This window comes from Brassica napus, chromosome A7 (genome assembly GCF_020379485.1).
Source record: "Brassica napus cultivar Da-Ae chromosome A7, Da-Ae, whole genome shotgun sequence".
In the NCBI taxonomy this organism is placed as follows: Eukaryota; Viridiplantae; Streptophyta; class Magnoliopsida; order Brassicales; family Brassicaceae; genus Brassica; species Brassica napus.
In genome coordinates this window covers 18,014,691-18,040,828 of record NC_063440.1, presented here as the reverse complement: position 1 = coordinate 18,040,828, position 26,138 = coordinate 18,014,691, and the positions used below count along the sequence as shown (strand labels likewise).

Genomic DNA, 26,138 nt, shown 5'->3' with positions numbered 1-26,138 from the left:
TTCGGAAATTTAAATAAATTATACTTCTTCAAAAGAAATCAATTTATATTTGGACTTTATCCATCTAATTTAAAACTGTTAATTTTGTAAAGGACTAGCTAATTCTTATTTTATTTTATCAAGATTATGTTTTAGGAAATTTAAAATACTGTTATATTCGAAATTTTTTTTAAAAAAAAACATTCTGATTTATCCTAGTTTTAGTGCTTTCATACTCAACGGATCATTACTATAAAATTTATACTTTTTCTACTAAACCAAAGCTTTATCCTAAAGTTGAGTCCTTATTCCATTTTAGGACTAGTAAAGGCCTTTGGTGATTGTAGAGGTCATCTCTGGTTCTTGTCTTCTTATAAATGTTAGACTATAGAGCTCGTGATGATGCACATAGCAAGCAAGCAACAGTAACACACTTGTATTCAGAAATTGAGTGTTGAATCAGTACATTAGAGAGATATGAACTTTGTTCTACAGCAATACATTATTTAAGGAAAGTAATTATCTTAAAGAATGAAAAAAATACTAAAGAGAAAAAGAATCTGTTCTTCCTTGTTGCTACCTTTCTTGTGTACAGTTGCTGCATACATCAACAAGAATGTTTACTATATATCTGCACACTTTGTGGGTGCAAACCCGAGCCTGGACCTCTTGGTATCATACAGTACATGAAAGTTCTGCTGCTGATAGTTTCCAATAATGGAAAACGCTGACTTTGGAGTTCCAAGAATCGCCAAGCAGACCAAATCCTCATTCAACCATATGTAAGAGTTCTCTGTCGGGAAGTTCCAAACCGCACCGTCTGCAAACTCAATCCCAAGCTCAGGAAGCTGAACGTTATCTACACCAGAGACATTGAAGCAAGGGTCTAAGACCGGGAAGTCTCTATACACAGGGTACTTCCCTTTCACTTCCTCAGCAATCTTGTTCTTGATTATCTCATAAGCAGGCTCAGCAAAGTAACTCAACGTTGTACCCGAATCAATGATGGTTCCTCCACCACCGTCCGATGAGATGTTCCATGTTTCTTCAGGTATGTTCACCGCTTGCCCCGCGACTAGTATGGACTTGATCTGCACGTAGTAGAACGTTTCCACGAGATTCTCTTTCGCAGCGACAAAGGACGTGAAGTTCAGATTCGGGTGGCTTAGCAAGTCCTTGTCTTCACCGAATATCAGCTTGCTGCTAACGTTTGCGTCGCTGTTTCTATCTACAAGGCAGTAAGAGAAGGAGTGTCCATAAAGAGACTGAAGCTGAGATGAGAACGAGAGCGGGCCTCTCCCTAAACCAAGCAACCCTGCAGCACCGTGGAAGAGACCTCTATTCCAATGACCACAACCAAACATCATGTTCTCAACGTTATACAGCTCCGAGCTCCCTCCGTTGGTGGTGAGGTTAACGGTGAAAGTCTCGACGGCGAAGTCTCCGGTAGTGTTGGAGCTGTCTCCGTACCAGTAGTAATAAGGACACGGTTGGTTATCTGATTTACAAGGCTTTGGAGGGTCGGGTGAGGAGACTAGGTTACATCTTGGGTCGTTGCAAGTTATGTTCTTGAAAGAGGTAGAGGCTGTTGGGTCGTAAAACGCACCGTTTTGCTGGAAACAGTCGTAGCAGGGTAAGCATTGGATCCAGTTTAGGTCGCTTCCTGTGTCGAGGATCAAGGAGAAGTGTTTTGGTGGTGAACCGACCAACACGTCCATGAAGTACTCGCCTGAACCGAGAGACATACCGGACTCGAGAGTAGCCACGAGCTGACCAGGCTTCTCCTCCTCCACCGGAGAAGAAACCACCGGAGAGGTGACAGCTTCCTTCTTCTTGTTCTTGTTCTGTTTGTGAGGTTTGGAGACAGTGTTTTGGTTCTTTTTCTCCAAGACTCTTATGTGAAGCATCTGGATTCTAGTGAGATCTTTGATTTGGAGCTCAAGAACTGGATTTGTTGTTGTTGTCTTGTCTGTTTCTTGCTTGGTCGTTGCCTGTCGGCGCTTTAAGTGAAACTTCACCGTCTTGTTTTTGTTTTCTCTGGTCGTTTCCTTGGTGGGTTTCTTCTCCGGGGTTGAGAAACCGCAGTCGTCGCTTGTGGAAGAAGAAACGGAACCGAAGCGCATCGGATTCGGGAAGTCAAACCCGGAAAAGCCGGAGATGTTCTTCTTCTGCTCATTGTTCCCGGCGAGGGCTCTGGAGTCGCCGGAAAAGGCTGTGATGGAGAAGAAAACAAGACAAAGAATGAAACTTTGCTTGGACAACATTAGGAGGTGTGCCTGAGAAGGTAAAATCTCCGACAAAGGTGAAGCTCTGTCGTGAAATGAAAAAAGTGCAGATGCAGAAGTTTTCTTCTTTTTGATAAAAATATAAACTTTTGGTGAGATTTGATAGGTTGTGAGAATTTGATTCTGAAGGAATTAGAAGAGAGTTTATTATCAAAAAAAAAAGGAATAGAAGAGAGAATGAGCTTAGAGTTAGAGAGAAGGGCAAAGAGCAGTAAGGATCTGGTGAAGTTAGATTAGGGAAAATAAAATAATAGTTGATAATTGTTGACCAAAGTCTTCTTCTTCTTCACGCGGTTTCATACTTAAGGACCAAACATGGAAGGGAAGGAAGAGCGGTAACAATTACAATGAAGGGAGTTTGTGGAATGGTTCTTCGAATAAAACATGTTCTTTGTTCTTTTTCTGTTTAAACATATTATATTAAACTTGGTTTATCATATACAAAGCTATCTTATAAAAAAATAAGAAAACCTAAACCCACTAGAATTATATTCTATTTTATTCGTCACTAAACAGAATTTGATTGGGGATATTAGGACATCATTAAAAATCTTTACCTACTAATCAAAATGCTAAAATTAAAAAGTAGAGCTTTGAAATTTCATTTTAGTAACAAATCTGTTGAAAAATACTAGTTTGACCGCCATACCAAACAATTAGATTATCTTTGAGAAGAAAAAGTCGTTAGTCGCTACATATCAACTACTATTGATCTACTACCTTTTTTGTGACGCATGTTAAAATAAAATAGACGTGAGACTATAATATAGTTAGCAAATAACGCATTATGGACTCTTAAGTGTGGATTAAACTAATTATAGTATCAATCAAAGACGTTAAAGTTGACCGGTGATAACTTACAACCATACTATTCAATTTAGAGATCCATTTTAAATTAGCTCGAGTTTTATGTAGTTAACGACTTGACTGCAAGAGACGAGTCCTTTACGTTCTCTTTGAAGCTCTTTGACTTTGACCAACCAAATAAATGTCTACTTACAATAATTTATAGATTTACTGAAAACCAAAAAAGAAATCGAAAACAAAAATTACCCTAGTATCAAAACAAATCAACTTGAATTTATAATCACAATAGTATTATATTATAGAGTAAGAGAATCACTCAACACAAAAAAAAACGTTACTAGCTTTCTAATTCGGCTAATTAGCACTGATCACAACTTACATCTAATAACCATCATAAAATACATTTAACATCGCAAGAAACGTACGAAGATAGAAGTTGACCGGAGAAAAATTTGATACTTTTCATTGTAAACACTATTCCAAGTCAATACAAACAAATATAGTATAAAAAACAGAACAAAATGATTTGATTTTGACTTTCATCAATTTTTATTGGACGAAAACAAAACATTCTACTTTTATTATTATTTGTTTCTCATGAAAATATCTTGCAGAACATTAATTTATAATTCGTATGAAATTCAAGCATGTTTTATTTAAATTACACGCATGAAATAAATAAAAACAGGAAAAGGTCAAACTCGTGAAAGAGTCAACTAATTTCATAAATCCAAAAATTTCAAAAAAGACACAAAACTATTGAAATCCTTAGCTAAGTACCTATGAACTTTTGAGAAGAAACTTGTTATGGTTATGGACCTTCAGAACTGATCATCATAAGGTCGGCAGCGTAGCAGATAGGAGCGACGGGAACAGCGGTGGTAGAAGCAAGAAAAAGCGAGCGGCGGAACTGAAATTCAGATTGAAAACTATAAAATAATGGAAGGACATCATGTTCCCCTCAGGTTGATTTGTTTCTTATCCACATACTTCTCCGCCGCTTCTAGCCTTTTAACCCTTCTACACTCCGCCGCTAACCCGTCTACCTGCATCGCCGCCACCGCGCCTAAAGATTTCAGAACGGTTCTTATAGGACTAGGGTTTTTCGGCCCTTAAGACAAAGCCCAGTAACATATCTTCAGAATGTAAAAGCTGCTACTACTACTAGTGTTTGGGCCTTTTCTGATTGATTTTACTGAACATTTTTTTTTGTGCAACTACAGACAATTTACATGGTGAAATAGCTCGCTTTGCGATTAGTATTATGTTTTTATTTTGCGTGATCTACTCCCTCTGCAAGAAATTTAGCTCATTCATTATTACAACGGATAATCAAAGAAATAGAGAAATTAAAAAACAAAGATCTTTTGGTCATTTTGATTCACAACAATCCCCTTTATGTTTGATATTTGACGTATCTTGTTTAGATTAAATGCAGGCGGTGTAACAACCAATGGCATGTCGAGATTTGGGACAGCAAAGTCAACTGATGGGTAAAATAAGCTCCTTTTTTTTTTGTGCGCAACGGGTAAAAATAAACTAACGTGGCAATTAGTTAGGATTACTAAAAGATGTCCAAATGAGCTAATCCGCTCAACTCAGTTCAAATTAAGCTCGGATCTTTCACGAACTTATCTCATTTATTATATAAGTTTTAATAAGTAAACTTAAACTTAGATCATCTAAATTTTGAGTTAAATGAGCTAACTTATGATCTAATATAAATAATAATAATAATAATAATAAAACAAAATTAAAAAACTGCTATAGTATTATTCAAAATTTAAATATTAAAAGTTTCAAAACATTAATATTTAATATTAAATAAAACCACACTTAAAATAAATTAATTTAAAGATAATTTAGATAATTTCTAAAACATGATAGTTTTTATTTTCTTTCTTCTAAAAAGTTATAAATAATTTTTAAAAGTATAAGTTCTACATTACTTATGTATGTTTTATATTTTAATTTTACAATATAAATGTGATTAATATAGAAATTATATTTTAAAAATATTTGGTTTTACATTTTAATTTTAGAAGATAAATATGATTAATATAGAAATTATCATTTTTTACATAAAAAAAAGTTGTCCAATATATATATATATATATATATATATATATAAACTTTTTGGTTTTACATTTTAATTATAAAGGAAAAATATGATTAATATAGAAGCTGTTTTTTCAAGAAAAATAGAAGTTATACTATATATATATATTAGATATAAAAACGACCGAGCTTATGAGTTAACTCATGTTCATATAACATGTGCTCTAAATTAAGTTCATTCATTAAACTCGTTTATTAAATGAGCTTAAAAATAGAACTCGTACTCACGAAAAATCGAACTGAGTTGAAATAGCTCATAAGTTGTAATTCATTTTGACACCTCTACTCTTGCAATGATGATTAAGGGCCTGACTGGATCAACCGCAGCGGTTGCGTTTGCGGTTGCGGGAGTTTGCGGATGTGGGTGGTTGTGGTTTCTAGCGGTTTTAAGAGATTTGTACGACTGGTTCTGCGGTTAGAAATTGGTGCGTTTGCGGGATATTTATGACTGGTTAACTACCAAATGCAGTAGCAGTTAAATAATAAATTTACAATATTTACATTTTATATAATTATAAAAATATCAAAAATAATAATATTATAATAAATATAAAATTTATATTTAGAAAGTTATAGTTTAATTTTTTTTAAAAATATAGAAAATATTGTTATTTTAAAGTTTTATAATATTAATTAAAATTTAATTGATATATTTTAGCATTTTTATAATTTCAATTTAATTTTTTTATTGAATTTTTTTTATTTTTGTATTTATATTGTTTTGGAAAAAAAAAGAAAATTTATCCTCCCGCAAACGCCCGCAACCGCAAACGCTAGCTGGAACCAGCTTTTGAATTTATGAGGTTCAAAGCGATTTGGAGCGATTTGGAGCGGTTTAGAACGGTTTGAGCGATTGTTGCAAAACGCCAGCAACCGTTACCAACCGCAAAAGCTGCGTTTACGGGTGGTAGCGGGAAAACCAGTCATACCCTTACTATTTTTGGAGGCATAAACATGAGGTTTAACTTTTAAGATATGTATTATATAAAATCTACTAAGAAATGTTCCCCCAAGTTATTTGGCCGGTGTCTACAAAATCACCGACTTTATCCTTCAATGACACGTGTCTTACAACCAGAGCGAGTTTATCCTACAATATATACTCGAGCGTGTATGAGTCTATCTTATTCACAAAAAATTAAAAGTTCGGCGAAAAACGTATAATATAAGATTAAATAGTCCAACCATTGGGCTTATTACACATCAGCAATCTCAAACAAACACGACAAAATAAATAAATAGATAAAATAATCTGCGACTCCTTAACCTCTCTTTCTTTCTCTCTAGCTCTCTTTCTATGATCTTCTGAGTGTTTTTCGCGCATTCGAATCTCATCGTCGCCGGATCTCTATATAACTCAGGAATCGCATGAAACTGTTTGGAAGACAGAGCTTTGCATATTCTTCGATTTCAAGCTGCTACTCCAATACGACGACGTATCTTCTGATCTCAATCCTTAGTGTTTCTCCGCAATTGCCAATTTCGCTCTTTATTTTCGAGCAGAAATCACTAGATCCTTTGTCGCTTAATAGTAGTAGTAATTGAATCGCTGAGCATTGTTGATTCATGGCGTCCGAAGGCAAAACTGATCCTCCTCAGCTGAATAAAGGTAGATCCTTTAGTCCTTGTGTAATAATGATGTCTTGTCAAGAAATTTAGCTTTTGTCTTGTTTAGATTATTCTGTTGTGTTCTGTAAGAATTGTCTTTTCGTGGGTTTAAGCCTCTTGGGCCCTGAACCGTTGCATATGTTATTGGTGTTACTCCTTAACCTTTCTTTGTTGTCTTTTTTTTTGGGTTTAAGTCTTAGTAGTAATCATGATGTCTGTGAAGAATTTAGCTTTTATTTATTTAGATTACTCTGTTGTGTTCTGTAAGATTTTTTTTTTAAAGGGTTTAAGCTTCTTATAGGCTCTGAACTGTTTGCATATGGTGTTTTCAGATACTTCTGTCTCAACCTTGGAGAGAATGAAGAAGAAGAGAACACCTTCAGTGATAGTTATTGGAGCTGGTATGGCTGGTATCGCAGCTGCTCGCACCCTTCAAGATGCTTCCTTTCAGGTTTGTAACACGATTCAGTGCAATGCAAGTCTTTAAGCTTACAATGTTGTGACGAGGAAGGAATATTAATACTTTGTGTTCTTTGGTTTTCAGGTTGTGTTATTGGAGTCTCGTGACAGGATTGGTGGACGAGTTCACACTGATTACTCTTTCGGTTTTCCTGTTGATTTGGGTGCATCTTGGTAAAAATCATGACTCTTTATCACTGTTTCATGTTTTGGATCTTTTGTCATTGATGCTAACTAGTCAGCTTCGGTTCTGTAATAGGTTGCATGGTGTTTGTAAAGAGAATCCTCTGGCTGCAGTCATTGGGAGATTAGGATTGCCTCTTTATCGTACTAGCGGTGACAATTCTGTCTTGTATGACCACGATCTTGAGAGGTGTGTAATTCTGAAATTTTCCAGTTATAGTTATTAGTTAGTCATCTTGCTTTGTTTAGAACTCACCGTGCGTTTCTGTTTTGTGCAGTTATGCTCTGTTCGATAAAGCTGGTAACCAAGTTCCTCAGGAGTTGGTAACTAAGGTTGGCGAAACTTTTGAGCACATTCTAGAAGAGGTTTGTGTTAACTCTTGGTGTCCAGTTTCTCTTTTGTAATGTTTCTAGATTCTGCGTGTCTTTGGTTTACTAGATACTTGTTTCACAAATGCAGATCTGTAAAGTCAGGGATGAGCAGTTTGAAGACATGTCAATATCTCAAGCCTTTTCTATTGTATTCAAGAGATCACCTGAATTGAGGTATGTAAACATATAGTCTCCAACTAACTGCTTTGATTATTGTCATTTCTATTTGTTGTGTGCTCAAATTTTGTTTTTTTTTCTCACTTCTAGGTTGGAGGGGATTGCACATAATGTACTTCAGTGGTACTTGTGCCGCATGGAAGGATGGTTTGCTGCTGACGCTGAAACCATCTCAGCAAAGTGTTGGGACCAGGTTAGTAACTAAATTGCAATCTGTTCTCGGTTTAGTGGTTGAGGTATGTTTAGATTTTTAACATGTCCAGTTAAAACCATTCACAGGAAGAACTGTTGCCTGGTGGACATGGTCTTATGGTTAGAGGGTATCGTCCAGTCATCAACACTCTTTCGAAAGGTCTTGATATTCGACTAAACCACAGGTAAAGATTCGTTTTTGTCAAATTAGTTTCCACCATCTCCGGAGTCTGCAGCTAAACCTTTTGCTGTCTTTTGTTTCTCTCAGGGTCACCAAGATTGCCAGGCGCTACAATGGAGTGAAGGTGACTACAGAAAAAGGAGACACGTTTGCTGCGGATGCTGCAGTCATTGCTCTTCCTCTTGGAGTCCTAAAGTCAGGAACTATAGAATTCGAACCAAAGCTTCCAGACTGGAAACAAGAAGCTATCAACGACCTCGGTGTAGGAATCGAGAACAAGATCATATTGAACTTTGACAATGTGTTTTGGCCAAACGTTGAGTTTCTTGGAGTGGTTGCAGAAACCTCCTACGGATGCAGTTATTTCCTGAACCTGCATAAAGCCACAAACCACCCTGTTCTTGTTTACATGCCGGCTGGTCAGCTCGCTAGAGACATCGAGAAGATGTCTGACGAATCAGCTGCAAAATTTGCTTTCTCTCAACTCCAGAAGATTCTTCCTGATGCATCTTCACCGGTACTACTCTAACCTATCTCTCCCCCTAACTCTCTAACTTCTTTGCTAATGATTTTTTTTTCTTTTGGGCAGATACATTATTTGGTATCAAGGTGGGGATCAGACATCAATTCATTGGGATCATATAGCTATGACATAGTGAACAAACCTCACGACCTCTACGAGAGACTGAGAGTGCCATTGGATAATCTATTCTTTGCTGGGGAAGCTACTAGCACGAGCTACCCAGGGTCAGTACACGGTGCTTATTCAACCGGATTGTTAGCTGCTGAGGACTGCAGGATGCGGGTGCTTGAGCGTTATGGAGAGCTTGAGCATGAGATTGAAGAGGAAGCTCCTGCCTCTGTCCCGCTTCTTATATCCCGTATGTAATTTAACACAAGGATTTGTTTTCTCGTTGTCTTATGGTGGGAACAATGTTAGATTTGGGTTTTATGATTTCATGTGATATACAACTTTATAAAGTTTATATGAGACTTCTTTATTAACTCAAAACTCAACTGAGCAATGTGTGTTATTCATCTTTCTGTGTCTTTCTGACTCTTCAAAAAGAGTCGCTGTTCCTCTTCTGTGTTCTTTCACATCAGCAACATATGTAGAATGCGATTGTCATTTGTGTAATTATCTGCATGTCCCATGAAACCCCGCCTGCAACATTGTGTCTAAATAAAACTTTGAGTTAAAAAACTAAAAATCAAAACTTTGAAGTTTTAACTTCTCAAGCCCTTTGTCTCAGTTCGATCAAGTAATCACAGGTTTCCTTTTCTCTTTCATATCTACTTCCTAACCTTTTCGAACAGCTCTCAGTTTGGTTAGGTTCTGGAGTTGCTTCTGTTCTAGAATGTGTTTATATAAGCTTAAGCTGTATCCTTAAGTGGTTTATCTTCATTTACCTCAAACCATATCCTTGTTAGTTGTTAGGTTACTAAAAGTTTTTGAAAGTCTCTCTCTCTGTCTTCGTCTTTGTGTCAGCCAGAGGAAACAACATCATCAATGTTGGTGTTAAAATCCAGAACCGGTTCAGAGTTGTCTGTATGGGGATACTGTCCCCAAGGAAGTACCATCTGATCAGAAAGCTAAGAATGTGCTTTTGTCATTGGCTTCAACTCAAGATGAGCTAGAGGAAGGTAAAGAACTTACTGGTCTTAGAAATGAGACAACAACAATTCTTTCTGATGTCCACCGATCTGATGATGATGATGATGATGATAATGATGATGTCAGTAATGATGAGGAGGATGAATATGAAGAACTTGTGGGCTTATGAAAACTAGGAGAAATTTTTATGTTTGAAATCATCTAAAGCCGAAATAAAGATTTTGTAGAAGGGGACATTGTAGTTTGTCCATTATAGTTAACAAAAAGAAATGTTGTACTGAATACTAAGAGACAAAAGATTATTTATTTCATAGCTCTTGCCACCAAAACAGAGGAGAAAATAACATAGTTGATGTTGCTGTTATTTCTAGACTCCTTCGGTAGCCATCTCTTGACTCTCATTTGCTGAAGCTTTCAACCTATGAGCTGCATTTTCCACCTGCAACAAATGCATAGTTAAATGTAAGATAACTTTGGACTAGAGAAAGAGAGAGAGAGATATTTGTGAGTGTTTTACCTCGGAAGTCCAGTTAGTTCTAAGTGTAAGAACAATCAAAGTAATGGTCTGAAGTATAACTCCTGCAATCATTCCCCACCAGATACCCTGTAATGAAATGTTTCCCATATCTTATGATACAAACAAGTCAAAAGGAAGAGAAAGAAAGTAAGAGAGAGTGAGAGATTATACAGCAACTCCAAGACTTGTTTTGAAGCCAAGAACACAGCCAATAGGAAGACCAATGACATAGTAAGTAACAAGATTCACATAAGCCACCACTGCTTGCCACCCACTTCCAATAGCAACCCCTTTTTTCAAATGTCACAAAGTTTAATCCAAAGAACAAAGATTAATCAAGAAACCTAGTCTCTTTTGTGCATTTTTACCAGAGAGAATAGGTTGGATTCCATTTAAAAAAATCGAAACTGCGAGGAGAGGAAAGAGGTCAGAGACTGCCACTATAACTTCTTTGTCGCTGGTGAAGGCTTTGCTTAGACCGACACGGAACACAAGCACCACGATACAGAGGAGTAAGCTAATGAGAACTGTCGTGATGTTCACCACCACCACTGATAACTTAGCCACTCGTGGATTTCCAGCTCCTAGCTCGTTGCTCACACGGACACTTTTAACGAAAATAACACAAAACGTCAAAGGGGTAAGTTAAATAAAAAAACTGCATGCTGTTTTTGTGTTTTGGTTAAGACCTGATTGCTGCACTTAGACCAAGCATGAACTGCATATCCCAGTTCAAGTAATACATACTGCAAAATCACTAAACCGGGTTAAGAAATAACCAATGAGATAAAATGATAACTTTCGGTTAAAATATTACCAAATCGAAATGGCGTCTAGTGAAATTGTGGGATTGGTGAGTAAACCGGAGATGATCACTAGCCCTTGGTTGTACCATATCTCCAAACTACAGATTAAACATTTCAAAATTGGTTTCAGCTTTCATTAAACCAAAGATATAACCGGTTTAGATTAATAGACAAATACCATAGCATGACAGCTGAAGCTACCGTGAGCTTCAAGTAAGGCCAAATCCCTGTAAGAGCCCTAGCTGAAAACCCGGTCCAAGTCTCCCTACAACTCGGGCTCATCACGATATACAAACCGTTCACAGCAGCGAGCAGCCACCACGAGAGACTCAGAATCAAAGCCGCACCGAGCAAGCCAAAATCCAACACGTTTGTTACAAGCCACGTGAGTAACGTGTGGAGCAAGAAAACTCCTAAAGACATGTAAGCCAAAGGGTTGACTATGTTCTGAGCCTGGAGGAACCTCTGCATAGGGCAAGCGAGAGCGAAGGCGTATATCTGAGGAATCATCCCACGTGCAAAGACCTGACCCTCGTGTGCTATGGCTACGGTTTGGCCCATTGCCTTTAGAATGGGACCAGAGTACCAGTAGAGGAACGTGAGGAGGACCGCAGCTGCGAGGTGCAAGACCATGGCTCGTTGGCAGATTATTCCCATTGATGAGTACTGTCTTGCGCCGTACGCTTGACCACATACTGTCTGTACCGCGCTCGCCATTCCCAACTAGTCAATTTGATCAAATAAAAATGTTACAAATAGGAGTGATAAAGAAGATAAACCGAACCAAAATAGCTAGTATTAGACCATATACAATGATTCACTCTATCTTTTCTTGCAGTATAGAGTAAGTTGAGTTTTACTGTAAAGATTCACTCTATATTCTAGATTAAAAAATAGAATGATGAACAAAAAATTAATTAATCTATTTACAGATTAAATTTATTTTTACTCTATTATAGAGTGAAAAATAAAGTGATATTAAAACATTTTGGGATGGTAGATACGAAAAAGTTCTAAACATTTTTTAAAGGTTTATTATATTTTAAATTTAGGAACAATAAATATATAGATCGATTAATAATCTTATAAACTTATTTTCATCTTTTAAATATTCTGTTAATATTTGTCTGGAAACTATATAGAAATAATTTGGAGGCAGCATTGTATGGAAGTATATTATATGGACCAAAGTGTTTCTCTGTACGTAGTGCGTACCATGATACCGTAAGCGAGGCCTTGGATACCGACGGTGGCAATGGAAGCGCCGGCGAGCTCAAGAGAACCAAGATGGCCGGTGAACATTACGGTGACGAAGCTGAGCATGTAGTTCAGCACAGAGACGACAATAGAGGCTCCAGAGAGCTTCCATAGAAGCTTTGACTCCCACACAAACAGCCTTAGCCACCACCGTGGCGTCACCGTGGATCGACCACGGCCGAGAAACTCTTCTATCTCCGGTGAAGAACGTTCGGTGATCTGCGAGTCTGAGTGGACCCGTCTCAATAGCGGCTCGTATGTCTCTGTGGAGCTCATGGTCCTCTTTTTTTTTTTTTTTTTTTCTCTTCTGTTAGTTATAGACAATTCGTGAATTATATTACGAATGTTTGTTTTGGTTATATGTTGAAGGTTCGAGTCGTTGATGAAAAATATAATTGACGGTTTAGATGTTTCATGACTGTTTGGTCTGATACTTTGGTGTCTACTGTAACAACCATTCTCTTGTTACCACCTAAACATTTATACTAGATTTTAAGCAAAAAAAAAAAAAACATTTATACTAGATTGAGAAACTAATCATATCGAACGAATTAATATGTGGCAAGGTATAAAACGAATTATACTTGCATGAAAAGAAAAAAAAAGTTGTTGTTGATACCTAATGTTCGTCAACGATTATGAATATAGATCCAACTGCTAGTCTCAACCTTTGTACATCCTCTAAATTAAATGGGTGAAGAAATAGTGTTTTACACGTAGATAATTGTCAAGAAAATGATAAAAGATAGTGATTAATGAAGTTTAACTACTGAAAAAGATATATTGTTTTGTATCGGACTGAGTTTAACTAGCGAAAAGGACATATTCGTTTAATGAAAAGGATAGATCGTTTGTATCTGATTGAGTTTAATTAATGAAGTTTATGAGTGATTAATATATAGTTTCTCCTTTTTTTATGAACACAATTAGTTTCTCCATAACACAATTTAACATGTTACCTTTTACCAAACTTTTTTTTAACATGTTGCCATAGTTGTACTACCACTTGCCAATAATAGAGATACGAGTAATAATAATGAACTAAAAAAAGGAACTGAAACCCTTTTCAGAAATGTGGCCCACAAACGTCGTATGAACCCATTACTGCTTTGGTCGCGAGGCCCAACTGTAAATATACACGATTAATCTAAAAATAAAAGAAATTATTCGCATTGGATGAGCTGTCCATGACGTAAGATGAAATCAATGAGTTGTCTATTAGGTCGGGTGACCCACCAAACTCTTTTTTTTTTTTTTGGCTCAACTTCAACTCAGAAGATTACTCATTATTTCCACCAATTATTAAAAGCGTTTTATTTTCTAATAATTTCTTCTTCTTTTTTTGCCAACATTTTCTAATAATTTCATAATAAACTTTCCCACTATATCAAAATTTAATAAATTATATTGCATTAGCTATCGAGTGTATAATATACCAATTTCCCCCTTAAATATGAAGTATATAATTTTAATGATAAATGTCATTTTGATACTTTATCCATGCATGTAGCTAATTGTTTAATGAAAATATCAATGTATTAACTATATATATCTTCTTTATACATGTATAATTTCTCAATAGTCATGCATGAAAATAATGAATTATAAATTTGTATTTAGGATATCACAATTTCATTTTTAATATAATTATCAAAGAATTACACACGAGGATAAAATAGTTAAATGAGATGTAAATTAATTAGTTCTATTTAAAATTTTGTCTTCTATAAGACAAAATAAAAATAAATGAAGAGTCCATCGCTAGTAAAGCGTGAAGAAAAGAGGTGACTAGAGTCTGGGTTGTATGGTGCATCGTGTCGTGTCTCACGTGGGATTTATTTTCACTAATTACCACGCGCGTGCGAGAGAATCTTACCTTACACCAGACCAGACCAGACCAGACTAGACCAATCATAAAACCCTAGACCACTCTCTCTCTCTCTCTCTCTCTCTCTCTCGCTCGCTCGTCTTCCTCTTCGATTTTGACTCTCGTCTCTTCGATTTCCACCGGAGAAGACGACCTGATAATTCGCGACAAGCCGATTGTTTCTCGGAGAATCGGTTTCTGATTTTTTACCGATGGATCCGTCTAGACTTGCGGTAATCATAGCCGCAGCTGCTTGCAGTCCCAATCCAAACGACCGTAAAGCAGCTGAGCAGAGCCTTGATCAGGTTTGACTTTGATTAGACTCTGGTCAACGGTTATACATAGGCTATAACGGTTTACTTTTCGATGTTTGCAGATTCAGCACACTCCGCAGCATCTGATAAGGGTTTTGCAAATTGTGGTGGATGGTGGATGTGACCCCGCTGTACGCCAAGCTGCTTGTATCCATTTCAAGAATTTCATCGCTAAGCATTGGGTTCCTCATTCTGGTAATTTAATCTTTTCTTTTGTTTTTTTTTATGTTAGTTTCTTTGAAAGATTGAAACTTGTAATCCATTCCTTGTTATGCAGGTGATCAGAGCAAAATCTTGCCAAGTGATAAGAATGTTGTCAGGGACCAGATTCTTGTTTATGTCTCTCAACTTCCTCCTATTTTGAGGTAGCAGTTATTGTACACCTGGCAGCATTCATTAACACAGTGCCCTTTCTTTGTACTTCAACCTTTGTGCTTGTGTTTGTTGGTCCTTGTTCTAGCTTTTTTTTATTGGTGATGCAGAGTTCAAATGGGAGAGTGCTTGAAGACAATGATTTACGCTGACTACCCTGAGCAATGGCCTCATCTCCTGGACTGGGTGAAGCACAACTTGCAAGATCAACAAGTTTATGGAGCCTTGTTTGTGTTGCGGATTCTATCTTCAAAATATGAGTTAGTCTGCGTCATTTTTACTTATGTTATGAATCTGATTGACCCGCAATGACGATGTGGTTATGAATTACACCTCTTTGTCACTGCTCTTTACCTCCCATCTGGTGTCCGAAAAGGCTGCTCAGTTCTGTACCCGTCTCTTGGCTCTTGCTTATGTTCCCAACTTCCCATTCTTGAACTTACAAAGCGTGGTATCATTATCAGTAGTAGCTGGTAGAAAAAAAAAATCCACATTTAGGTTAGTTGGGGTGACATATCTCTGTGGGGTGGGTGGATACTGTTTACCACGAAAAGTTGAGAGTATCAGTTATCATATTCAACATCAGGGCAACAGCTTTTGTTTTTCTAGATAAAAATAAGTCCTTTCGTTAATTTTCACTTTCTGTTTATAGGTTTAAGTCAGATGAAGACAGGGCACCCATTTACAGAGTTGTCGAGGAGACATTTCCACATCTTTTGAATATATTCAATAAGCTTATCCATATCGAAAATCCTTCTCTTGAAGTGGCAGACCATATCAAGCTTATCTGCAAGATATTCTGGTCATGTATTTATGTAAGTCCTACATCATGTGGACATTAGGGAATATCTGATGAGATTTAATAATATATATCTTTTTTATCCTTGTTCTACACAGCTGGAGCTTCCGAGACCATTGTTTGATCCAACCTTTTTTAATGCTTGGATGGTTCTGTTCCTAAACATTTTGGAACGTCCTGTTCCCGTGGAAGGTCAGCCTGAAGACCCTGAGCTTAGGAAATCATGGGGCTGGTGGAAGACCAAGAAGTGGGTTGCTCACATCTTAAACAGGCTGTACACTCGGTATGCAGGATCATAAAAACCTATCTATTAACTTACAACCTCGACACCCTTTTTTCATTTGCCTTCAAATAAACTGTTTTTAAAAAACCTGTAATAGGTTTGGAGATATGAAACTTCAGAATCCAGACAACAAAGCCTTCGCCCAAATGTTTCAGATAAACTACGCGGCTAAGATATTGGAGTGCCACTTGAAATTGTTGAATGCCATTCGTATTGGTGATTATCTTCCTGACAGAGTCATCAACCTAATTCTCCAATATCTAAGCAACAGGTCGGATATTCTCTATGGCATACATTTGATCATCTTTAGAAATTTATTTAGATATGGGTACTCTGGATCTATTAAACTAATTTATTGCACCTGGGAAAGGATCTTTTTGGCTTTATTGGTGGGTTTTTAGTTGATAATATTTCTTCCTTGTTGAGCCATATTTAGAAATACAAAAAGAATGTTCACTTAAGAATTCGACATTTTGTACCACTAAACTTCACCTTTAGAGTCTTGGAATTGTGGGTAGAATTTCTAGTTGCAGACTTGCAGTTTCTGTTGTCTCCTTGAAAACTGATAAATGCTTTATCTGTATCTGGATTCCTTTGTCATGTGTGAGGTACGAGATTTCATATTGACTTGTTGTGTCTCTGCAGTATCCCGAAGAATAGCATGTACAGCTTACTTCAGCCCCACCTTGATGTTCTACTATTTGAAGTAATATTCCCTCTAATGTGCTTCAATGATAATGATCAAATGCTTTGGGAAGAAGACCCGCATGAGTATGTGAGGAAGGGTTATGGTATGTTCCTGTCGTCTTGTTTGGATAATTCTAATCATGCCTTTTTCTTTAATAATATCTTTACTTGCTCTACAGATATAATTGAAGATCTGTACAGTCCCAGGACTGCATCTATGGACTTTGTGACTGAGTTAGTTAGAAAGCGTGGAAAAGACAACTTCCCAAAATTTATACAGTTCATCGTGGGCACTTTTACGAGGTACCTTCAAACTTTGTGTAAACATTTTGCGAAGGGTCTAATTATATAATTGCGACATGATATAATTACTTTGTTTCGTTGTTTAAGATACGATGAAGCACCTCTAGAACAAAAGCCCTATCGCCAAAAGGATGGTGCTCTGCTTGCTGTTGGGACACTTTGTGATAAACTGAGGCAAACTGAACCCTACAAATCTGAGCTGGAGAATATGTTAGTCCGACATGTTTTTCCTGAATTTAGCAGCCCGGCTGGTCATCTTAGAGCCAAGGTTTTACTGACTGTTTTTGATATACCTGCTTCTGCTTAGATGTTGTTATCATTGAAGATTTTGCGACTAAATTTTGTGTTCATCCTTATCTTTCTGGACATAGCAACCTGTGTTTTGTAAATATTGATGCAACTCACCCATATTACGTTCGTCAAATATTGTTGTATCTTGTTAAGCTTATTTCTCAAATTCTATCTTCTTTGTAGGCTGCGTGGGTTGCAGGGCAGTACGCCAACATTAATTTCTCAGACCAAACCAACTTTTCGAAGGCATTGCATTGTGTTATCTCTGGAATGCGTGATCCAGAACTTCCTGTTCGGGTGGACTCAGTTTTTGCTTTGCGTTCATTCATTGAAGCCTGCAAAAGTAAGTATTGGCACGACCAGAACATAGGTTTCCGTCTCTTAATGTTTCCCCGGCCTTCCCCATCTCCTGTCCTTTATATGTAACGTGCATTAGTATTAATTCAACTAAATTTATCTGTCCTGCAGATTTAGATGAGATCCGCCCACTTCTGCCTCAACTTCTTGACGGTACACTTTTATAATGATTTTGCTGATGGTTATAGTTGTTCACATTTCAATTAGTTCAAAAGCTAAAACCTAACCTCATGTTAATCAACTCAAATAATCGTCACGGACTTGTGCTTTGCAGAATTTTTCAAGCTAATGAATGAAGTTGAAAACGAAGATCTTGCTTTTACGTTAGAAACTATCGTGTATAAGTTTGGAGAGGAGATTTCTCCCTATGCTCTGGGTTTGTGCCAGAACTTGGTAAGATCGTATTTTTGTTTTGTCCCCATTTTGAGTATTATTTTTCTATTAGCACTATTAACCCTGTTCTCGTGAATAAACTTCCAGGCCAGTGCATTTTGGAGGTGTATTGACAGTGACAACGGTGATGATGAAACCGATGATACTGGTGCATTGGCTGCAGTTGGATGTCTCCGTGCCATCAGTACAATTCTTGAATCTATCAGTAGTCTCCCTCATCTCTATGGTCAGATTGAACCACAGTTGCTGCCAATAATGCGTAAAATGCTGACAACCGATGGTCAAGGTATTCACAATGTTTCAGACAGAGACACCATATATTTGGAGTTGTTAGTTATTTATTGGGTTCCTTTGAATGCGTTATCTTAGATGCATTGGGGTTTATGTAACTTGTAGATCTTGATCTAAACTTGGTGATTCATCCATATTTTTCTTATGGCCAGATGTTTTTGAAGAGGTTCTTGAGATCGTCTCATATATTACTACTTTTTCACCTACGATATCAATGGAAATGTGGAGTCTATGGCCTTTAATGATGCAAGGACTCGTGGATTGGGCTATTGACTTCTTCCCAAGTATGAAACTTCCCGTTTCTGTTTTTTTTTTTTAATTATAAATGTTCATTAATTTTTCTTATTTTTGTCCTTTTTGTTGGATCGTTCTTTTGAATTTCCTTAGATATACTGGTCCCTCTGCACAACTACATAACCAGGGGGACTGAGCGTTATCTCACTTGCAAGGAACCAGATTACCAGCAAAGTCTTTGGAGTGTGGTCTCTTTGGTAAGCTCACTATACATTTACTCATAAATAAATGAAACACTTGATGCTGACGTCTTTTTCCCTCCGGCCATACACATGTTCTAATATTTAATTCTTTCCCATGACAGTTTATGGCGAACAAAAATATTGATGAAAGTGACCTTGTGCCAGCTCCGAAGCTAATAGGGATTGTGCTTCAGACTTGTAAAGGCCAGGTGGATATGTGGGTGGAGCCTTACCTGAGAATCACATTAGATCGGCTACGAGGTGCTGAGAAATCGTCCTTCAAGTGTCTTCTGATTGAAGTGGTAAGCAAAGTAGCCGTAGTTAAATTGTGCTTCGGAGATCTAATTGCTGCTTTGGTTGTGATGCCTCTCACAGAGTTTTGTATTTCCTGATTGTTAATAACCGCTGAATGTATCGCTCTGACACCCTTTGTGCAGATTGCAAATACCTTTTACTACAATGCCCCGTTGGCACTTGGCATATTGCAACGCTTCGGTGTTGCAACGGAAATTTTGACTATATGGCTGCGCATGCTGCAAGAAAAGAAGAAAAGTGGTGTGCATGCTAACTTCAAGAGGTGGGTGAATCTAATCTGTGCAACTTCTTATCTCTCTTATCTTATCCTCACAGTTCTTCCAAGATAAACAATCTTCCTTGCTTCACATGCAGAGAACATGGTAAGAAAGTTTGCATATTGGGTTTGACATCACTTCTATGTCTTCCTGCTGGTCAATTACCTGGAGAAGTCTTGCCACCCGTATTCAGAGCTCTTCTCGAGCTTTTAGTGGCATACAAGGATCAACTTACTGGTCAGTTCCTTTTTCACTCTCTCATTTTCTTTAATAACAAAACTTCACTGATATGCCTCTATGAACATGTGTGTAACAGAAGCTGCAAAGGCAGAAGAGGAAGAAGATGAAGATGACGACAACATGGATGACTTTCAGACAGATGATGAAGATGATGAGGGAGATGACGAGAATCCAGATGAAACTGATGGAAGTACACTCCGAAAATTAGCAGCACAGGTTTGTCTTCCTGAGAAAGGTATCACTGTGCTGATAAGTGTAGTAGCTCACTGAGGTCGCTTCCTTTGTAGGCAAAGGACTTCCGCTCTTACAGCGATGATGATGACTTCTCGGATGATGATTTTAGCGACGACGAGGAATTAGACACTCCAATTGATGAAGTGGATCCTTTCATACTCTTTATGGATGCAGTCACAGGTACAAGGAGCTTTGTCATGTAAATATTGATATCTGCAATACATGGTATGGTATATTAATTATCTTCTGATTTCCTTTCTGTTTTTCTTATTAGCAATGCAAGCATCGGACTCGCTCAGGTTCCAAAGCCTTACGCAGACACTAGATCCGCACTACCAAGGACTCGCAAACAATATCGCTCAGCACACAGAGCAGAGAAGAGCTGAGATTCAAAAAGAGCAACTTGAGAAGCAATCTTCCACAACAGCTGCTTCCTGATTTCTTCATGGGCTCAGTCCTTGACAAAAAGCCAATCGAAGTAGCTCTCATTCTATATTCCGTTTGGCTGCATGTAAGCCTTTTTATCCTAAAGAAAAAGTAGAGAGGCTTATTTAGGTGAGTCTGGTCGACTCTCAATCACTCATCATCCATCATGTCTCAGAGATATCAATCTCTGCCATCTCCAGTTTTGCATTTCATCATCATTTCCTTTTTTTTTTGGTTTTGATCATCCAAAAGACCAAAACAAGAAAGACCAAATTTATTGCTGCTTATTTTATTTTCCATTTTCAGACAGAACAGATAAACCCTCTGGAGGGGTTTCTATGTTCTCCTATTGGGATTGGAGGCATATATTAAGAAAGAATAAAAGCATTGTTTGTTTGTTTGTTTATCATTTATGTTTGTCACATTTCCTCATCTCTATTGTCTGATTTGAAATCAAATGATTAATTTATCCTAGTTGATTTGTTAACTGAATCAAAATGATCAATTTTCTTTCTGGTCTGGAATTTGTGAACTGATCAGATCAAAACGGTTACTTTTCTTTTTGGTTCAGAACCGGTCCAAACCAAAACCAACTGAGAAAAAGAAAAGCGTAAATGAATTTGGTCCCACAGGACAGGGAGCACGTCAATAGAAGTGAACCATCGATTAAAACCGGTTGAAAATTTAAGATAAACCATTGATTTAAACCGGTGGCATTTATTGGTAAACCATCGATTATTAACACTAGCCTTGGCTGTCTGTCTTCATTACCGAAGAACCCTTTCAAATCCCATTTGCTACTACTGATTCTAGGGTTTCTTACTTACAGTGATACTGTATATAGTCATCATCCTATCCGCTTTATCTTCCGACAAAAAAAGCTTTGAGCTTTGTCTAATTAACGTACCTCTTCTTTCATGTAAGAGTAAATGGACCGTGTTAGCAATCTACCAGACGAGGTTCTTTCTCATATACTCTCTTTCCTTACTACAAAGGAAGCTGCTTTGACTTCGATTCTCGCCAAGAGGTGGCGCAACCTTCTCGCGTTTGTCCCTTCTCTTACTATTGATGACTCTGTGTTTCTGCATCCTGAAGAGGGTAAGCAGGACAGGGAAGAAGTTAAACAGAGCTTCATGGACTTCGTTGATAGAGTTTTGGCGCTGCAGGGGAACTCTCCACTAAAGAAATTCTCCCTCAAGTGTGTTACTGTGGATGATACGGATCGTGTGGATGGTTGGGTAAGCAATGCGTTAGCTCGTGGTGCTGTTTCGGATCTCGATCTAAAGATCATTATTCCTAGTGACATAGGGGAATTTTATAAGCTGTCTCCAAAATGCTTCGAGTGTAACACACTAGTTAGTCTGAAAATACACCGTGGGATTGATATTTCCTTGGTTGCTGGTCGCATTCTCTTACCGTTGCTTAAAACTCTGGTTCTTGACTCAGTTCCCGTTTGTCCTAACGAGTTTGAGATTCTGCTTCATGCTCTGCCTTCCCTTGAGGAATTGCTTCTCGATTGTGTAATGTGGAAAGGTATGGAGGATGTCACAGTGTCAAGTTCAAGCCTCAAGACCCTGACAATGACGTTAGACTATACTTTAAAGAGTTTGTCTTTTGATGCACCGAGTCTCCTTCACTTCAAGTACTCTGGTTATGCTGCATTGGACTATCCGGTAGTTAATATGGGAAACTTGGTTGATGCTCAAATCGACTTCTTCTTAAGTGATAGCCAACTCAAGCAACTTCGAGAACCAGATAATGATGAAGATGCTCATCGTTATAGTAAGGTGTGGAAACTCTTTCATGGCACACGTTATGTTGGGAATCTTAGCTTGCTTCCTGATACTCTTGAGGTCAGTTTTCTAATTCAGTTCCTGGAGCATATAATCAATCAAAGATCTAGTTTTTGAAACCTGTGATTCAGAAATATTTTGTTATGTCTTGTCTTTGCTTCCAGGTGCTTTCTATGTGCTCTGAATCGTTGCCAGTGTTCAACAACCTCAAATCATTAGCTATTAGGAGTGACAAGGATCGAGGATGGCAAGCAATGCCTGCTCTTCTTAGGAACTGTCCACAGTTAGAAGCTGTAGTCATTAAGGTAATAAAAACAACTCGTTTTGCCAAACATGTACAAACAGTTAACATTTGAATCTCTTAATGGGTCTTTAGGGACTCGTGCACCGTGTGACAGGCAAGTGTGGGGATGTTTGTGACTGCATTTATCGAGAGGACAAAGGACTTTCACTCAAACTTTGTCCGATAAAAGTGATGACGATTCACAGGTTTCAAGGAACAAAGAAAGAGATGGCAATGATGAAGCATTTCTTGGACTATTTTCCATCTTTGAAGGAGATGAGGATCTATGCTGAAGAGAATAATGGTCCTACACGGCTAGGAAACCATGAAGTTTGTAAACGTGTCTTGGAGATGTTCCAACTCTACAACAAGTTATCGAGTTGCAATGTCAAAGTCAAACTCATGGTGGGCGATGTTTTTTGCAGATGAAGTGGCTGAAGAAGAAAACCATAATCCTAGTTTTGGGCTGCAGTTTAAGTTGTGTTTAACTTGCTTGAAAACCATCTCCTTACTTTTAGCCTGCAGTTTAAATTGTGTTTTAACTTTTCGTAACTGAAAAAATATTATTCTTGCAACTAAATGATAACAAAAGAAAAATACCAAGATAAAAAATCATGTAAATAAACAAATATAAATCAAATTTATTGTTACTGCTTATGTACATATATTAGTATTTTAATATTAAAATAAATCTAATAATTTAGAATCTGGTTTGGCGAAAAATTTCGATTTTACGGTTTTGGTAGAAAAAATCGATTTTATGGTTTTGACGGAAAAACTAATTTTGTCGGGTTTGGTGGAAAAAATCGATTTGGTGAAAAAACTTAGTTTGGCAGAATTTTCTTTTTATTTTTTTTTGTCAACCAGAATTTTTTATTTTTTTTTAACAAAAAATCTTATTTTTTACATTTTTGTAAAATAACTCAATTTTATAGTAATTTTTTAAGAAGAATTCATTTTTTGAAATTTTAACCCTACAACCAACTCATTGTTGCTTTTTTCTATCTCCGCTGCTTGTTTAACCAGCGACTAAGGGCGTGCTCTCATCTCAGTGAAAACCCTACAACTTGGGTGGTAAATAACGAGCTTTACTCATCTCTTCTGCTAACTACTCTGATTCGATCACGGGTTTCTTACTTCAAAGTTTCCTCTTTATTTAGATTATACTTGTGTACTGTTATTTAATTGGGCTTCTCTCTGTTTGTATATCCTGCACAGTGGTACCTTTCTCTGTTTGTATCTTTGAGCTTTGTCTACTTAACATATTTATTCTTTCATGCAGAGTAAATGGATCGTGTTAGCAACCTACCAGACGAGGTTCTGTGTCATATACTGTCCTTTCTTACGACAAAGGAGGCTGCCTTGACATCGATTCTCGCCAAGAGGTGGCGCAACCTTCTTGCGTTTGTCCCTTCTCTTACTATTGATGACTCTGTGTTCCTGCATCCGGAAGAGGCTAAACAGAATAGGCAAGACATTATACAGAGCTTCATGAACTTTGTGGATAGAGTTTTGGCGTTGCAGTGTAACTCTCCACTCAAGAAATTCTCCCTCAAGTCTTTTACTGTGGATGATACGGATCGTGTGGATGGTTGGATAAGCAATGCGTTAGCTCGTGGTGTTTCGGATCTTGATCTAAAGATCATTATTCGTAGTGACAAATGGAATTTCTATCCGATGTCACCAAAATGCTTTGAGTGCAGCACACTAGTTAAGCTGAGCATAGGCTGTGGGGTTGATGTTACTTTGGCTGCTGGTCGAATTTTCTTACCGATGCTTAAAACGCTGGTTCTTGTCTGGGTTAAGGTTTGTCCTAACGAGTTTGAGACTTTGCTTCATGCGCTGCCTTCCCTTGAGAAATTGGTTCTGCTTCGTGTGATTTGGAAAGGTAGGGATGTCATAGTGTCAAGTGCAAGCGTCAAGACCCTAATAGTAAACTTAGGCTTTTGGTTAAACACTTTATCATTTGATACACCGAGTCTTGTTCACTTTGACTACTCTGGTTCTGCTGCATGGGACTATCCAGTAGTTAATATGGGAAACTTGGTTGATACTCAAATCGACTTCTACTTAAGTCAACTCCATATCAAGCTACTTGGAGCACCAGGTAATGACGAAGATGCGCTTCCTTATAGCAATGCGTGGAAACTCTTTCATGGCATACGAAATGTTTCCCATCTTAGCTTGTTTCCTGATGCTCTTGAGGTCAGGTTTCTAATTCAGTTCCTGGTGCATATGACCAAGGGAAGATCTAGTTTTGAAAAACGTGATCCCAAAATATATTGTTTTGTTTTGTCTTGTCTTTGCTTTCAGGTGCTTTCTATGTGCTCTGAATCGTTGCCAGTGTTCAACAACCTTAATTCATTAGCTATTAGGAGTGACAAGGATCGACGATGGCAAGCAATGCCAGCTCTTCTTAGGAACTGTCCACATTTAGAAACTCTAGTCATTCAGGTATAAAACACAACTCGTTTGCCAAACATGTACAGACACTTAACATTTGAATATCTTAATGGGTCTCTCCTTTGTGCCTATAGGGTCTCGTGCACCATGTGACAGACAAGTGTGGGGATGTTTGTGACTGCATTTCTCGGGAGGACAAAGGACTTTCACTCAAAGTCTGTCCAGTAAAAGTCATGGAGATTTACGGGTTTCGAGGAACAATGAAAGAGATGGCAATGATAAAGCATTTCTTGGACTATTTTCCATGTTTGAAGGAGATGGAGGTCTATGCTGAAGAGAATAATAATCCTACACAGCTAGGAGGAAACCAACGTGTCTTGGAGATGTTCAAACTCTACAACAAGTTATCGAGTTGCAATGTCCAGCTCTTCATATGAAGTGGCTGAAGAACAAAGCCATCTCAAAAGACTTTTTTCTTCTTGCTTGTTTTATGAATCATTTAGACATTTACTATCGATGGCTTGTTTTCATTTGATTTTCTGACAAATGTTTGTTCTGAGTTCGTTTTTGTTGTCGTCTATACTTTACTAAGTAATTGTTTTTTTTTTTTTTGAGAAGAGAGTGACAAAGGTTAGCTATCATCACAACAAGTAAGCCATCTATCTTAGCCCGAAAGTCTACGGTTCGTTGATCATGTAAAGTTCACATACAGATTAAAGAACACTTGTCTTAAGAACATATTCATGTATACTACATAAAATTCAGGCAAAGAAATGAGAACCTTAACCCAACTGATTTATAAACCAAATCAAGTTACTTATGGTTCGAGTTGATAGTTTGATACATGTTCATTATGTATAATTCACATAAAGAACACTTTGACTTAAAGAACGTAATCATGTATATTTTACCAAAACAAAAAAACGTAATCATGTATACTACTTAAAAGTAAACTAGTCAAGCATCCTAATTTTTCTTTATGGTTTTGCGTACAACCAGCGATTGTAGCCTACAGTAATTTAGTTCCCACCAGTGTGGATGTTCGGGTTGGGTCTATTAGGATTTTAAGACTAGAGTTTTAAATTTCATTCGGATATTTGTAAATTTTGATTTAGATCATTTTAGGTTTGGTTGGGTTTCCTCACCTAGTTAAATTATGTTAAAAAAATATAAATTTTTTAAATAATCTTAAAATTTT

General features: G+C 37.4%; 6 protein-coding genes across 6 annotated transcripts; 4 read left to right on the top strand and 2 right to left on the bottom strand.

The window, feature by feature from the left end:
- Positions 1 to 395: 395 nt before the first annotated feature.
- LOC106353168 (aspartic proteinase nepenthesin-2-like) lies at positions 396 to 2,670 on the bottom strand. Its single transcript, XM_013792869.3, has one exon. The coding sequence runs from the start codon at positions 2,241 to 2,243 to the stop codon at positions 603 to 605; it is 1,641 nt and encodes a 546-aa protein (XP_013648323.2). The 5' UTR covers positions 2,244 to 2,670; the 3' UTR covers positions 396 to 602.
- A 3,769-nt stretch (positions 2,671 to 6,439) lies between these two features.
- Positions 6,440 to 9,373, top strand: LOC106353169 (polyamine oxidase 3-like). The gene is made up of 10 exons (XM_048736505.1): positions 6,440 to 6,798; positions 7,130 to 7,248; positions 7,342 to 7,430; positions 7,516 to 7,629; positions 7,718 to 7,805; positions 7,900 to 7,985; positions 8,079 to 8,181; positions 8,268 to 8,365; positions 8,449 to 8,878; positions 8,951 to 9,373. Exons 1-10 carry the CDS (start codon positions 6,756 to 6,758, stop codon positions 9,248 to 9,250), a joined length of 1,470 nt encoding a protein of 489 aa, XP_048592462.1. The 5' UTR covers positions 6,440 to 6,755; the 3' UTR covers positions 9,251 to 9,373.
- Positions 9,374 to 10,178: 805 nt separating this feature from the next.
- Positions 10,179 to 12,890, bottom strand: LOC106356820 (protein TRANSPARENT TESTA 12-like). The gene is given in 8 exon segments (NM_001315870.1): positions 10,179 to 10,415; positions 10,494 to 10,580; positions 10,665 to 10,783; positions 10,862 to 11,100; positions 11,183 to 11,239; positions 11,311 to 11,397; positions 11,478 to 12,022; positions 12,515 to 12,890. Coding segments are annotated over 8 exon segments (1,524 nt in total). The 5' UTR covers positions 12,833 to 12,890; the 3' UTR covers positions 10,179 to 10,343.
- Positions 12,891 to 14,492: 1,602 nt separating this feature from the next.
- On the top strand, positions 14,493 to 20,870 carry LOC106353170 (importin beta-like SAD2 homolog). Its single transcript, XM_013792872.3, has 22 exons — positions 14,493 to 14,728; positions 14,800 to 14,932; positions 15,015 to 15,102; positions 15,220 to 15,369; positions 15,762 to 15,924; positions 16,007 to 16,191; positions 16,289 to 16,462; positions 16,837 to 16,982; positions 17,058 to 17,181; positions 17,269 to 17,449; positions 17,656 to 17,815; positions 17,941 to 17,982; positions 18,104 to 18,222; positions 18,310 to 18,508; positions 18,666 to 18,797; positions 18,901 to 19,004; positions 19,112 to 19,291; positions 19,427 to 19,566; positions 19,659 to 19,798; positions 19,878 to 20,017; positions 20,089 to 20,215; positions 20,310 to 20,870. Exons 1-22 carry the CDS (start codon positions 14,636 to 14,638, stop codon positions 20,471 to 20,473), a joined length of 3,084 nt encoding a protein of 1,027 aa, XP_013648326.2. The 5' UTR covers positions 14,493 to 14,635; the 3' UTR covers positions 20,474 to 20,870.
- Positions 20,871 to 21,280: 410 nt separating this feature from the next.
- Positions 21,281 to 23,194, top strand: LOC106356821 (F-box protein At3g59000). Its single transcript, XM_048737100.1, has 3 exons — positions 21,281 to 22,314; positions 22,419 to 22,559; positions 22,631 to 23,194. Exons 1-3 carry the CDS (start codon positions 21,391 to 21,393, stop codon positions 22,964 to 22,966), a joined length of 1,401 nt encoding a protein of 466 aa, XP_048593057.1. The 5' UTR covers positions 21,281 to 21,390; the 3' UTR covers positions 22,967 to 23,194.
- A 381-nt stretch (positions 23,195 to 23,575) lies between these two features.
- LOC106356822 (F-box protein At3g59000-like) lies at positions 23,576 to 25,512 on the top strand. Its single transcript, XM_022717638.2, has 3 exons — positions 23,576 to 24,742; positions 24,851 to 24,991; positions 25,075 to 25,512. Exons 1-3 carry the CDS (start codon positions 23,825 to 23,827, stop codon positions 25,375 to 25,377), a joined length of 1,362 nt encoding a protein of 453 aa, XP_022573359.2. The 5' UTR covers positions 23,576 to 23,824; the 3' UTR covers positions 25,378 to 25,512.
- Positions 25,513 to 26,138: the final 626 nt, after the last annotated feature.

Bases quoted from the DNA above. Each gene is read 5' to 3' on its own strand.
- LOC106353169 (XM_048736505.1), top strand. From the start codon at position 6,756: ATGGCGTCCGAAGGCAAAACTGATCCTCCTCAGCTGAATAAAG. The intron at 7,986-8,078 runs GTATGTAAACAT...TCTCACTTCTAG, and splicing joins AAGAGATCACCTGAATTGAG to GTTGGAGGGGATTGCACATA. The intron at 8,366-8,448 runs GTAAAGATTCGT...TGTTTCTCTCAG, and splicing joins GATATTCGACTAAACCACAG to GGTCACCAAGATTGCCAGGC.
- LOC106356821 (XM_048737100.1), top strand. From the start codon at position 21,391: ATGGACCGTGTTAGCAATCTACCAGACGAGGTTCTTTCTCATATACTC. The intron at 22,315-22,418 runs GTCAGTTTTCTA...CTTTGCTTCCAG, and splicing joins TGCTTCCTGATACTCTTGAG to GTGCTTTCTATGTGCTCTGA. The intron at 22,560-22,630 runs GTAATAAAAACA...ATGGGTCTTTAG, and splicing joins TAGAAGCTGTAGTCATTAAG to GGACTCGTGCACCGTGTGAC.
- LOC106353168 (XM_013792869.3), bottom strand. From the start codon at position 2,243: ATGTTGTCCAAGCAAAGTTTCATTCTTTGTCTTGTTTTCTTCTCCATC.
- LOC106356822 (XM_022717638.2), top strand. From the start codon at position 23,825: ATGGATCGTGTTAGCAACCTACCAGACGAGGTTCTGTGTCATATACTG. The intron at 24,743-24,850 runs GTCAGGTTTCTA...CTTTGCTTTCAG, and splicing joins TGTTTCCTGATGCTCTTGAG to GTGCTTTCTATGTGCTCTGA. The intron at 24,992-25,074 runs GTATAAAACACA...TTGTGCCTATAG, and splicing joins TAGAAACTCTAGTCATTCAG to GGTCTCGTGCACCATGTGAC.
- LOC106353170 (XM_013792872.3), top strand. From the start codon at position 14,636: ATGGATCCGTCTAGACTTGCGGTAATCATAGCCGCAGCTGCTTGCAGT. The intron at 18,798-18,900 runs GTATGAAACTTC...GAATTTCCTTAG, and splicing joins GGCTATTGACTTCTTCCCAA to ATATACTGGTCCCTCTGCAC. The intron at 20,018-20,088 runs GTTTGTCTTCCT...CTTCCTTTGTAG, and splicing joins TCCGAAAATTAGCAGCACAG to GCAAAGGACTTCCGCTCTTA.